The sequence below is a fragment of the Trichosurus vulpecula genome, chromosome 6 (genome assembly GCF_011100635.1).
Source record: "Trichosurus vulpecula isolate mTriVul1 chromosome 6, mTriVul1.pri, whole genome shotgun sequence".
NCBI classification, from domain to species: domain Eukaryota; kingdom Metazoa; phylum Chordata; class Mammalia; order Diprotodontia; family Phalangeridae; genus Trichosurus; species Trichosurus vulpecula.
Genome location: NC_050578.1, coordinates 263,379,651 through 263,393,435, shown reverse-complemented (window position 1 = coordinate 263,393,435; position 13,785 = coordinate 263,379,651). Strand labels below are relative to the sequence as shown.

At 34.6% G+C, this 13,785-nt stretch overlaps 1 protein-coding gene across 1 annotated transcript; it reads left to right on the top strand.

Moving 5' to 3' along the window:
- Positions 1 to 3,723: 3,723 nt before the first annotated feature.
- On the top strand, positions 3,724 to 4,668 carry LOC118855297 (olfactory receptor 5F1-like). Its single transcript, XM_036765372.1, has one exon. The coding sequence runs from the start codon at positions 3,724 to 3,726 to the stop codon at positions 4,666 to 4,668; it is 945 nt and encodes a 314-aa protein (XP_036621267.1).
- Positions 4,669 to 13,785: the final 9,117 nt, after the last annotated feature.

Genomic DNA, 13,785 nt, shown 5'->3' with positions numbered 1-13,785 from the left:
TTTAATTTTACTAAATTTTATCTAATGTCATAAACTGTTCATGTCCTTTTAGACCCTCTTCTTTTCATCTAAAATGTTATCTATACATCCTACTGTTGTGCTAATGGCAAATTTTATCAGCCTATAATTTATGCTTTATTCAAGTCATTGAATAGACCTATAACCCTGTTTGGCTCATTTGTAAAATGCGCTGGAAGAAAAAACAATATGGCAAACCATTCCAACACTCTTGCCAGGAAAATCCCAAATGGGATCATGAAGAGTCAGAAAAGACTGAAACAAATCAACAACACTTTATCATCTACTATATTATCCACACATCGCATTGCTATGTTAATAACAAATTTCATCAGCTTTTCATCATGCTTTTTCCATGTCACTGGATAAATTGTTTAGAAGATCTGAAACAAACTACTTCCCTAAGGCATTCCACCAAAAGGACAGAACATGTGCTTCCTCTACAATCTTTTCATATCCCCTTATTTCATCATATTCTGGTGGAATGATTTCCCCTAAGGTAGATTCCCTAAAGAGTTTTTTGACTCTATTTCCATTGATAATGGAAGGCAAAACAAATTTTGATTTTTTTTCCCCAAGAATGTTTGATAGCAACGGGAATTAAACTACTATAAAAAGGAAAAAGAATGTCTTGTTGACGGAACTTAGAGGAAAGCTAACAATGAGAAGCTGGAGAACAGAATATTTCTTCTTGAAGTTGTACATCTGAGCAAGTCCTGTGGCCTGGTTGATGAGACAGGGAGTGTGGAAGTCATTTTTAACATCTGCTTGGAATATTATGAAAATGTCATTTCCATCATGAAGTCCTCTAGATTTGGTATGTATTTTCTCCCACACATTGAACTGAGTTTTCAAAAGTTAAAGCACTGCAGTTCCTGGCAGCAGAATCAATTTCTTTTTTTTTATAATTTTAGAAAGTGGTTTATTTTTCTCAGAGGTCCTCTTCAGAAAAGGCAGTTATTGAATGTATCATTCCTTTCATTTTAGAGTTCAAGTGATTGAGTCTTTGAGAGAACAACTGGGTTGCCTACTGTCACCAAGCTCACGATGGTCAGATCCAGATATCAAACCCAGTCCTTCCTAATAATAATTTCAAATTAACTCTACATTTATTAATTCTCTTTAATTTTTTTATACCTCACAGTTGTGTGCCTTCAGTGGTGGTAGTATCAGGCCAGGCAGGAGCGCATTACAATGACAGGAAAAGTGTTTTCGTGTCTCATGTATAATCCATTGAGCCAAGGTTAGTGCCTATCACATAGTGTTTTTGTTATTGTTCAGTAGTTTCAATCATGTCTGACACTTTGTAAACCCACTTGAGGTTTCTTTTGCAAAGATTCTAGAGTGATTTTCTATTTCCCTCTCTACCTCATTTTATAGATGAGGAAACTGAGGCAAACATGGTTAAGTGACTTTACCAGGGTCCCACAGCTAGTAAGTTTCTGAGCTTGGATTTTCACTCATGAAGGTGAGTCTTCCTGATTCCAGGCCAAGTGTTCTTTCCACTGTGCCACCTAGCTTCGCTGTCTTATAGGAAGTGCTCAATAAATGCTTGTTGATTGAGTGATTTAATGAGTTTAAAAATGATTCTTTTTCCACAATTGTTCTATTCAAACATTAAACATCAAGAAAGCAGATTATAGGATGATAGAGTTTGAGTTGGAGTGGGTCTTTAAAATCCATCCAGTCTAACCTCTCACCCCCCAACCCTGGAAAAAAATGATGAAACTCTATCCCAAGCAGGTTGTGATATATTGTAGAGTATACAGGTGACATAATGATTTAATTGCAAGTCATGTCATCATTTCCTTGATGCCATGGTCTTCTTCGAAAAGGAAGGACAAACACAACCTGTGAGTATACCGACCTACCTGAATGGGGACCTGCTTGTTGATTGAGGGATTTAATGAGTTTAAAACTCTCTGTCTCCCTCTCCTTCTTCTCTCCAAAGGAAGGTAAATTTTGATGGCCAGAAGCTATCCACTTAATTTGGGGTTTACTGGCTGGATTTCTTTTCTTTTCTTTTTCTTTCTTTCTTTCTTTCTTTCTTTCTTTCTTTCTTTCTTTCTTTCTTTCTTTCTTTCTTTCTTTCTTTCTTTTTCTTTCTTTCCTTCCTTCCTCCTTTATTTCTCTCTTTCTCTTTATTGTTTCTCTTCTTTCACTTTCCCTTTCTTTCTCTTTCCTTCTTTCCTTTCTTTTCTTTATTTCTTTGTTTCTTTCTCTCTTTCTCTCTCCTTCTCTCTCTCTCTACTCTTTCTCTCTCTATGTTTTTCTCTGTCTTTTTCTCCTCTTTTTCTCACTCTCCTCTCTTTTTCTCTTTTTTATTTCTCTCTTCCTTTCTTTCTCTCTTCCTTCCTTCTTTCCTTCTTTCCTTCCTTCCTTCCTTCCTTCCTTCCTTCCTTCCTTCCTTCCTTTTCTTTTCTTCTTCTTTCATTCATTCATTCATTCATTCATTCATTTTCTTTCATTCATTCTTTCTTTATTTCTTTCTCTCTTTTTCTCTCTCTCCTTCTCTCTTTCTCTAACTCTCTATCTTTATTTCTCACTCCTTCTGTCCTCTCTTTCTCACTCTCCTTCTCCCTTTCTCTCTTCCTTCCTTCTTTCCTTCCTTCCTTCCTTTCTTTCCTTCCTTCCTTCCTTCCTTCCTTCCTCCTTCCTTTCTTTCTTTCTTTCTTTCTTTCTTTCTTTCTTTCTTTCTTCTTTCTTTCTTTCTCTCTCTCTCTCTCTCTCTCTCTCTCTCTCTCTCTCTCTCTCTCTCTCACACACACACACACACACACACAAACAAAACCTCAAACCCAGTTTACTCCAAAGCTCATATATTGGACTACAATAGGTCCCTGGAAAGTCCTACTTAATAGCTGTATTTTGGTCCCTCCTGGCTTAGAGTGAATGTCAATGGTAACGTTTCTCTTAGGAACAGCAACTCTGAGGGTCTTTCCCTCTCAGCTTGATTTTCTTTTCCTTTTTCTCTAATTAAAGGGGCCATCCCTTGACTCACTTATTAAAGAGGCTGATTTACTGAATTGGCATTACCTCACTCTAAGTTAGTACCTGAAAAGGCCTTAGCTTAAAAGGGCCAAGGTCTCCCATTGCATCCTAGGCCATCCCCAGTCATCCTGATGAATATCTGGTCATTGAGTCCAGATGTCTCTGGAGGAAAAAGTGAGGCTGGTAACCTTGCACAGCCCTCCCTCACTCAAATAAAAATCAAGTGCAAGTCATGTCATCATTTCCCCGATGCCATGGTCTTCTTCAAAAATGAAGGACAAACACAACAATAATCTTGACCTAATATAAGTGATTTTTCAACTTTAAGAGCTTTTTTTTTTTATTATTCACAAGTTTCTCATCATATTTTACTGCTGCCTTTCTTTTCTAGATATCTTTTCTTTTTTATATTTGTGTTGGTAACTGACCTTTTTTGACCTACCGCATAGCATAGGATCTTGAAGATAGATGATGCTTAATAAAGCTAGGAAAAAAAAAACAGAACAATAAGCCCACCATTTTATAAACACATACGTCATTAGTGGCTGAGGTTAGGGTGACACACATCACTCTTCTGAATCTGAATTTAAGTCAGCAGCTCCTTGTATCTATCAGTTGCTCAAACTTGCTCTTTAGTTAACTCATCCCTCCTCTCACTGTATTTTCTTATTCTAGGTTTTCACAGTGTTGGGCTATACTGATGTTTTGGAATAAATGTCTGGGAAAAACCATACTACAGTGACTGAATTCATTTTGCTAGGGTTAACAGACTCACCTGAACTTCAAGTTATACTTTTTGTAATATTTTTGGTGATCTACACTTTCACTATGATGGGAAATGCAGGGATGATTACATTAATCAGGATAGATCCTCAACTCCACACACCTATGTATTTTTTTCTGACCGGTTTGTCCTTGGCTGATATTTTTTACTCTTCGAATATCACTCCAAAGATGTTGGCTGACTTATTGTCTAAAAGAAAAGTCATCTCTTTCACTGGCTGCTTTGTGCAAATGTATGTCTTTATTTCTTTAGCAGCCACTGAGCACATCCTCTTTGGACTGATGGCATATGACCGTTATGTGGCCATCTGTAATCCTCTGCTTTACCCAGTTATCATGTCAAGGACAGTATGCCTGAAGATGACCACAGGGGCCTTCACAGCAGGATTCCTGAACTCAATTATTCATACTAGTTACATAAGTAGTTTATCCTTCTGTGGCTCCAATGTCATCCATCACTTTTTCTGTGACACACCCCCAGTACTCAAACTCTCTTGCTCTGATACTCAAATGAATGAAACTATTATTTTCGTTTTTGCAGGGACAACCATGTTAGGAACATTTTTGATTATCGTTACCTCTTATATCTATATCCTCTTCTCTATTCTACACTTGCATTCAGTTGAAGGGAGGCGCAAAGCATTCTCAACCTGTGCTTCTCATATTACAGCCATTATTATATTTTATGGAACTTCAATTGTTACTTATTTGTGTCCAAATTCAAATTACTCTCCAACTCAAGGAAAAGTTATATCTGTATTCTACACAGTGGTCATTCCAATGTTGAATCCTTTAATCTACAGTCTGAGAAATGAAGAAGTCAAGAGGACCTTAAAGAATTCTATAAGTAGAAAAAGAATCCCAATATTTATTTGACTGTTTTCTTAGGATAATAAAATAAATTAAGTATGCGAACTTATGGAGACATCTATTTTAACCTCTATTTATTCATATTAGCTGAGAAAGGTTGAGAAGTTTTTGTGGGGTTTTTTGTCTTTTTTGGGAAGAACTTAACAGTGGAGGTTCTAATCTCAAGGATTCTGGAGAACACAATGAAAGCCACAGCAGTGAAAAGAATAAATATAAAAACAAATTAATAATTGAAAAAATTAAACAAATAGAATAAAAGTTTCTGGGGGGAACTCATGCTTCTAACATGAGGGAAAATCCCAGATAATACTGCCCACAATTGTTCAAACTGTATAGGGAGTTCCCAGCATTATATGTTTATCTGGCTCGATATTCTAGAAAACAGCACTGCTTTTTAAATATGAAATCAAGACCTTTGTGGGGGAAGAGATGGGTAGTGCAGTAAAAGGTCAACAATTGATGTATATCATAGATATATCATATATCATAGAATATATCACAGAATGCTTTGCAAATGATTTAACACACCACAAAAAGCCACATAAGTGAATTCCCTAGCTGGTTAATTCTGATTGAGATATTTCTGAATTCTTTTTCCCCCATATTAAATAGTGGGGTTGATAGATCAAGGTTAAAAGAGAAAGGGTGGTTTATCAGTTGTTCTACATTTTTACATATTAAAAAATTGGTTTATATGCTCCACTGTCAGTTACATGACCATTTGGACACTTTTTATAATAAACACTGATATCCAAGATGAGTGTAAATCACTCATCTACAAATTATATATTGCAAAAAAATAGAAAACATTGGCCACTATAGACAATGTTCTCTTGGTTCTGTTTATTTCATTTTTCATCATTTTGTGCAAGTCTTTCCATGCTTTTCTAAAATCATTGAATCATCATTTCGTTACAATGCGGTAGTATCGCATCACAATCATCAACCACCACTTGCTCAGCCATTTCCCAATTGATGAGCACCACTGCTATTTCTACTTCTTTGCCACCACAAAAAGAACTGCTATAAATATTCCAGAATATATAGGTTCTTTTCCTTTTGTCCTAATCATCTTTGATAACAGACTAAATAGTGGTATTTGGGGTCAAAGGGTAAAGGAAGTTTAATAACTCTTTGGCCACAATTCCACATTACTCTCCAAACTTTTTGGATAACTTCGCAATTCTACCAATAATGAATTAATTTCCCAAATTTTCCACATCCTCTCCAAAATCTATCACTCTCCTCTTCTTCATTTTAGCCAATCTGGTATATGCAAAATTATACCTCAAGATTGTTTTAATCTGTTTTTCTATAATCGATAATGTATTTTGTATGATTAAATTGTTTTGATTTCTTTATTGGAAATTGTTCATATCCTTTTGCCACTTATTAGTTGGGGAATGGCTCTTATTCTTAGATATTTAAGATGTGAGGTTTTTATCCATGAAATCTACTTTAGCCCCAATTTTCTGCTTCCCTTCTAATCTTGGCTATAGTAATTTTATTTGTACAAAATCTTTTTAGCTCAATATATTTGAAATTATCCATTTTACACCTCAATTTGTTCTCTCTATAGCTGGTTTATTCATAAATTGTTCAGTTATCTGTAAGTTTGATAAGTAATATGTTCCTAGTTCTTCTGATTTTTCTTTTTTTTGCAAAATCTCTCTTTATATCTAGATCATGTATCCATTCTGACCCTATGTGGTGTGTGTCCAGTTTCTGCCATACTGTTTTCCCAACAATTTCTAACAAATAATGAATTCTTATTCTCAAATCTTGTCTTTGTAGAAGACAGATACAAAATTATAATGTATAATTGCTGCTCTAAATTATATGTCTCCTCCGTATATACTCCATAGGCTTTGGTGATATATACTTGGAAATCTATAGAATTATAACTACAAAGAAAAATTCCTTCATTAGACAAAAAGATTAATATTTAAAATTAGAATAATATTAGATTATGCAAAAAACCCATGACTAATATGAAAATGAGAGAAATGTACTAAAAGATCTTAAAGATTATTCATAAACCAAAAATTCACAAACATAATCAATATAGGTATTTTATTTGAAAGTAGAACATTTCAATTTTAAAAAAATCATTATATGGAAGATACTTATCGGTATAAAGTAGTAAGTACAAGATTAGTAGAAATAGTAGAGGAAGACTTCCAAAGTGGTAAACGTGAGTTATTCAAGAAAAATAGTATGCACTTTTGTTTTTTAGTATTTCTAATTAACACTTATTGCTAAAAAATTAATTTATTTTATGCATATTTGTGGATAAGAATTATCTGTGTTACTTTTGTGTGCAAGGAAACGACCACATCAAAAAGTATTTGTTGAACATTTCAAATTATATGCCCTGCAAAATTCAGAACGGGAGAGAATGGGATTAGGATAGCAACAAATAGAGGCACTCATCTTGGAAAATAGAAGGAATGCCTCTTCATCAGAGACTGGACCAAAGGCATTGAAAATGAGAGAATGATAAACAAGAGAGTGTTGAAATACAGATGAGTGCAGAACACCAAGCTTCTGATAGATTCAATTTATTTCCTCACAAAAGTATGACATGACTTTCTCTCTTGAATTAGTGATCACAGAGGTTGTTGTGGGAGTTTGCTAGAGAAAGTTTTTGTACAAGCAGCTCTGAGAAGTTCTCCAGAGGCTCAATCAAGAAAGAGTAGTAATTGCTTAATGGTAATAGGTAAATACAAATTTTCAGTGGAGCCAGGCATAATGGTCACATCATTATTTAAAGCAGTGTTTAGCAATACATGAGGAGAAGTGGCGAACGTCCATAACATAGTTAATTCTGCACTGTCTTTTGTCTAGGCTTGAATGGTATTGGAAAAGGATCAAGGGACTAGAGTTTAGAGAGTAGTATCTGCTTGGTATGTTAATTACAAAATAAATATTGCAATGGGAAGGAAATGAAGGCTAAGTAGAGGTGATAAGCTGAGAGAAAAGAGAAGTTTAGGGTGATTGGGTAAAATTGTGAGAAAAAATCAGAAGAGTGTTGGTGACAGAAAATTAGAAGTATAGGAGTCTCTGAAAGGAGGAGGAAATATCAGTGTTCTGGGTCATAAATAGGTGATAGTGAGATTGATATTACCACTGTTTGTGGTAGATGATAATGTTCAGGTGAAAATTCAATGTAGATCCAGGAACCTTAGAAGCAATTTAGCTTTGGTGTAGTTATGGTGCTATCAACTCATCTCATTGTCTTGAAATTAGCACAAGCTGTAACAGCTCTGGGAATTAGGAAAGATTCATGCAGGAGGTAGCACCTGGGTTGTCCTTTGAAGGAAGCCAGAGATACTGTGAGATGTTGGGGTGGGGGAGAGCTGTATATTCTAGATGTAATGTTAAGGAAAAAATCAAATGGTTATTATTTAAAATAAACAAACAAGTCCTATCAGAAGGATGAAAATTTGCCGCCTCTAAGCATAATCAAAAGGATATGCTACAGAATTTGAAGATATTTCACTAATATTACAATTATTCAAAATATTTCCAAAGCTGCTCAGTTGTCATTCCATTTATAACCTCCTTATAGCCTCATTGGATCACCAATAAAGAGTTGGAAGAGCCTTTATGGACAAGTAGGTCCAATCCTCTCATTTTACAGTTAAGTGTCATGTCCAGGTTCATTCAACTAGTTAATGTCTGAGTTGGGATTTGAATCCAAATCTTCTTGATTCCAAAAGATGATGCCTCTAGTAAGGGTACTTCAAACAAAGACACTCAGTGTATCTGGTACGGAAAGAGCTCTGGATTTCTAAATAAAAAATCTGGATTATATTTATGACCCTGAGCATCTCAATGGTTTGGGGTAAGACATTTAACATCTTTGAATTTGGACCTTTTACCACACATTTATTGTCAGTTTGAACTGGTATCTTGTGTATATGGCAGGTCACATATATTGTAAAATATTTTCATGTTAAAATAAAGTAGTAACAAAGAATGGAAATCAAGGGGATGCCCATCAACTGGGAAATGGCTGAACAAGTTGTGGCATATGAATGTAATGGAATACTATTGTGCTGTAATGGACTTCATAATAACCTGGAAAAACCTACACAATATAATGCTGATTGAGTGGAGCAGAAATAGGAGAACATTATACACAACCACAGATATATGGATTCTGTGATGAGTAACCTTGATAGACTTCACTCTTCTCAGCAATGCAAGGTTCAAAGACAACTCCAAAGGACTCATGAGGGAGAGCGCTATCTACATCCAGAGCTATCTACATACATGGAGATGAAATGCAGATTGAGGCAAACTATTTGCTCTCCATTTTTTCTCTCTTGTTTTTCTCTTTTGTTTTTGTTTTTGGTTGTGTTTCTTCTTACTCATGATTCATTCCATTGGTCATAATTCTTCTTTACAACTTGACTATTGTGCAAATAAGGTCAATGGAATGTTATATATAGAAGATATATCAGATTCTATGCTGTCTTGGGGGGGGGGAAGAAAATCTGGAACTCAAAATCATGCGGAACTGAGTGTTGTAAACTAAAAATAAAAAAAAAATCTTAATAAAAATCAATAAAATAAAATAAAATATAGTAATTTCTGCTGTTAAAAAGGGAAAAAAAGAAGAAATTAGCACTAGCTCATATCTGCTTAAGTTTTATGAATAACTACATACTGAGGACTGGTGGCATTTCAGATTTAATAGGATCTGTAGCAACCCTTAGGTCATAATCAGCTTGATAGTGTGTTCTTTTCTCCTAATTTACTTATTTACTTTTAGTTTACAACATTCAGTTCCACAAGCTTTTGAGTTCCAATATTCTCCTCCTCCTTCCTCTCCCCCCTCCTTAAGACAGCACGAAATCTGATGTAGGCTCTACATATACATTCACATTAAACATTCTATCATGTTAGTCATGTTGTAAAGAATTATAACCTATGGAGTGACCCACAAGAAAGAAGAAACAAAACAAAACAAAATAAAAGAGGAAGAGAGCAAATAGTATATTTATATCTGCATTCAGCTCCATAATTCTTTCTATGTATCTGTGTAGCATTTTCCATTATGAGCTTTTAGAGTTATCTTAGAATCTTGCATTGTGGGAGAGGTGACTTTTTTGTTTTTGTTTTAGTTTGTTTGTTTTTAAGGAGAAAGGAAGACCATTAGAAACTGTGTATGTTGTATATCCTTTATATTAATATTACTTTTTTCATTAAGAAAGTTGATGTTTCTAAAATGAAACACATTTCAATGTTGACTGTTATAAACCCCTACATAATCCCAAACCTGATACTCCATTCCTCTGCGTAGCTTATAAAAAAGTGATTTTATAGGTGAGAGAAGTTCAAGAAGTGAGTTACTTGGGAAGCCAAGACATTTAAAGGAAGGTCTATTCTAGAAGAGCAACATTATAAAGCTAAGGCTTGAGGCAAATAAACAGGTAGTTAAGTAGGTGCTGAAATCCTTGATAAAGAAGACTTAATGACCAAGGTTAGGTGACTGACATTTCTATCTAGATAGGGCAACATAGATAGGTGGAGTGCATCTGAAAGGAGAAGAAAATACATTGATATTATCATACAGAGGATATGGAAGTGGCAGTGGACATCGAAAAAGTATTGCCTACACATTAACTTTGTCCATTAAATTGGGAGGGGAGATGGCAAAGGTGACCATGCAATATTTTTTATAAAGGTATCCAGGTGGGAGGAGCACAAGAAGGTGGTGTGAGAATAATAAAAGAGAGACCTCTATTAACTCTAGAGTGGGGGAAATTTCTAAAGGGCAAAACAAAAGTGGAGGGCAAAGAAGGATTGTGACTTGGTAGAGAGAATGTTTAGGTGGATGGGGATCAGAGAGGTAGAGAATGGGCAAGGTAAGAGGGGTATCATCTAGGAGACAGAAAACTCTGAACTATGAAGATTAGGAGAGTAGTTCATAGAAATTTATTAATATTAGGATTGGGAGAAAATACCCTTTGTCTGGCATGTAGGTGACACAGTGGATAGAGCACTGGTCCTAGAGTCAGGAAGAGCTGAGTTCAAATCCAGCCCAAGAAACTTATGATCCTGGGCAAGACACTTAATCATGTTCACTTCAGTTTCCTCATCTGTAAAATAAGCAGAAGAAAATGGAAACCACTCCAACATCTTTGCCAAGAAAACCCCAATTGGTGTCACAGAGGGTGAGGCGCGACTGAAATAGCTGTACAATAACAATATACATACAGAAGGATCTACGTACATACATTTATGAACTCAATAATTTGTCATCTAGTCCAGTGCCAGATGTTAATGAAAACAACAAAAACATAAATAGGAATGAACTGAAGAATTTGGAGGGTTTTTAGTTGATGCTAGAGAAAGAAATTGTTGAGACTTAGAGAATAATGCATTTGGAAAGAGCTACTATGTAATAGACCTTCAATGAAACTCTTATATACGTTTGTTTGGTGGGCTGAAACCACATGGCCATGATATTTTGTCAGGTACTCTTCATCCATCTTTGCCTCTACAAGGTGATCCTTAGAAAGGCGTTGGACACTGCCTGCTGCCTCTTTGACCTTGGGCAGGTCAATAACTTTCTCTGGACATCTGCTTTGTCATTAGAAATGTAAGTGTATGTGTGTGTGTGTGTGTGTGTGTGTTTGTGTGTGTGTATGTGTGTGTATGAGACAGAGAGAGAGAGAGAGAGAGAGAGAGAGAGAGAGAGAGAGAGAGAGAGAGAGAGAGAGAGAGATTTTATTTAGTTTAATTTACTGATTAGGTGATTTAATATTCCTTCCAACTCTAAATTTATCATCCCATGTCTTTTCCATATATGATTTCAAAACTTTGTTAAGAAAAGAGAGTAAACACACTGCTAAAATTTCTAAGGACTATTGTAAATAGTGAATCAAACTGATTAATGCAATACTCAAAAATTCCTACCGGAAAGTTACTATTTTTTTTTTTATTTCATGGAACTCTCTGATTATTTTGACATTGCCAAAGCCAAGGGAAGCTAAGTGGTACAGTGTCCTCAGACAGTTGCTTGCTCTATGAATGTGGGGAAGTGATTTAACCCTGTTTGCTTCAGTTTCTTTATCTGTAACATGATCTGGAGAAGGAAAGAAAAGCACAAATAGGGACAGAAATGACTGAACAACCAAACAAAGAGCAATTTCCCATAGTTTGATTTTTAAAAGTATATAATAAAGTACATAGATTACACAGGCAATCAATATTATTGAAATATAATTGTTAAAAATTTAAAGTGCATAGACCCCATCTAAGGAAGCTTTGCTCTAGCAGAGGTTCTAGAGCAAAGATGGAGAACCTGCTGTTTTCAGGCCACTTGTGGCCTTCTAAATCCTTAAGTGTGGCCTTTTGATTGAATCCAAATATGTTTTGTAAAATTTGGATTCAGTCAAAAGGCTGCACTTATGGAACTAGAGGGTCTCATGTGGCCTGAAGGTCATAGGTTCCCCACTCCTTTTCTAGAGCATTAACATATATTCTACTCAAGTAAAAAGGAGAAACTGAGCACACAGTCCTCCCCACAATTCTATCTACATTGTGAATCTTCAAAAGAGAAATACAAATTTTAGTGCAATAAAGTCAATATTTCTCTCCTACATATTTCCTTAATAGCATTTTATTTTTTTCCAATTACATATAAAGATAGTTTTCAATAGTCATTTTTGTATCATTTTGAGTTCCCAATTTTTCTCCCTTCCTCTTTGAACTTTGTCAAACTATGTTTATTGCCCCTGGAGAAACTTAGAAACTTCATTAACAAATACATTTTCATGTTTTTTTTTAACTGTGTTCCGGAGAAAATTTAGAAGAATCACTTCTGTATCACTGGAACAGATAATCATTGCATTGACAAGGAAAAAAATCAATCAAGTCATAGCAGTAATAACAACAACAGTATTTCTTTTCTCCTGGTAATGAATCCCTTTGAACTTTGTCAAACTATGTTTATTGCCCCTGGAGAAACTTAGAAACTTCAACTTTATTGCCTATTGCCATAATTCTATTTTTACTTATGCATGTCACTGGTTAGAGAAAAAAGTCATCAAATTAAAAAAAGAAAATTTCACTTAAAAGAAAAGAATTCACATAGAGGCATGAGATGAAGAATGTATATTGATTAAAAATGCCTGAAATTCAACTGGGGTGGGGTGCTTTCAGAATGATAATTTTTTTACAACATCTAGAAACATATATTCTACTAGATTTTTCACATTATTCCATTATGCAATGAATCTTTCCTTTCTTAATCTGAATGCAAAACAAACTTTTTCTGCTTACAATTTTGTAGTGTTGATGGGGCATTTACTACAAAGTCATTGATATTCCATGGATATACAATGACTAGATCCTCCATTGAGACAATTACATCCTATCCAACTTTTTGACAAATACAGAAATATTTTTTCTTGTCTTTTCATGAATCATCCAAAGAGCCTAACCTAAAGTAGGGGGGAAACCCCAATAGTAGAGCTATTGAAAACCCATAATTTTAAAAATACTTCCTAATGATCCAATTAAAAATGGTTGCTTAAATTACACTTAATTACCCATTGATGGGGTTTTTCAAGTTGATATTGACCTGTAAAAGTGGTTGTTGAAGAAATTTAGGCTGAAGTCTGCCCTTCACATATATACATATGATTGTGTATGTCTTTGTATAACCATGAGTACTCAGCTTGAATATATACAAATATATACTAACGTTTACACAGACATATAATATGCATTATGAAATTATACATAAATATGCATATGTGTGTATATAAGTATAAAAATTTGCGTGTTATACTTATCTAAATACAAATGTAGTAATAATAATGAAATTTATCAATAATTATCAATGTCCTATATGTTCTTTATATATGTTTTCCTGGTTTGTTTATTTTCCTGATGTATGTAATAAGTTTTTAATTCTGTTCTAAGACACAATATAAGAATGTAATTTAGTGAATATTTTACTAAAAGTCCGGGTATCACATCACTAATTTTATTTTAAAACTGGGGGAAGAGTAATTGAGACATAAAATTTAGAAACCAGAATATCCATTCAGTGCACTAAAGAATGCCCACTAGTTCTTTCAATATTTCATGGTTTAAATGTGA

Excerpts from the sequence above, each read along its gene's own strand:
- LOC118855297 (XM_036765372.1), top strand. The coding sequence starts at position 3,724 with ATGTCTGGGAAAAACCATACTACAGTGACTGAATTCATTTTGCTAGGG.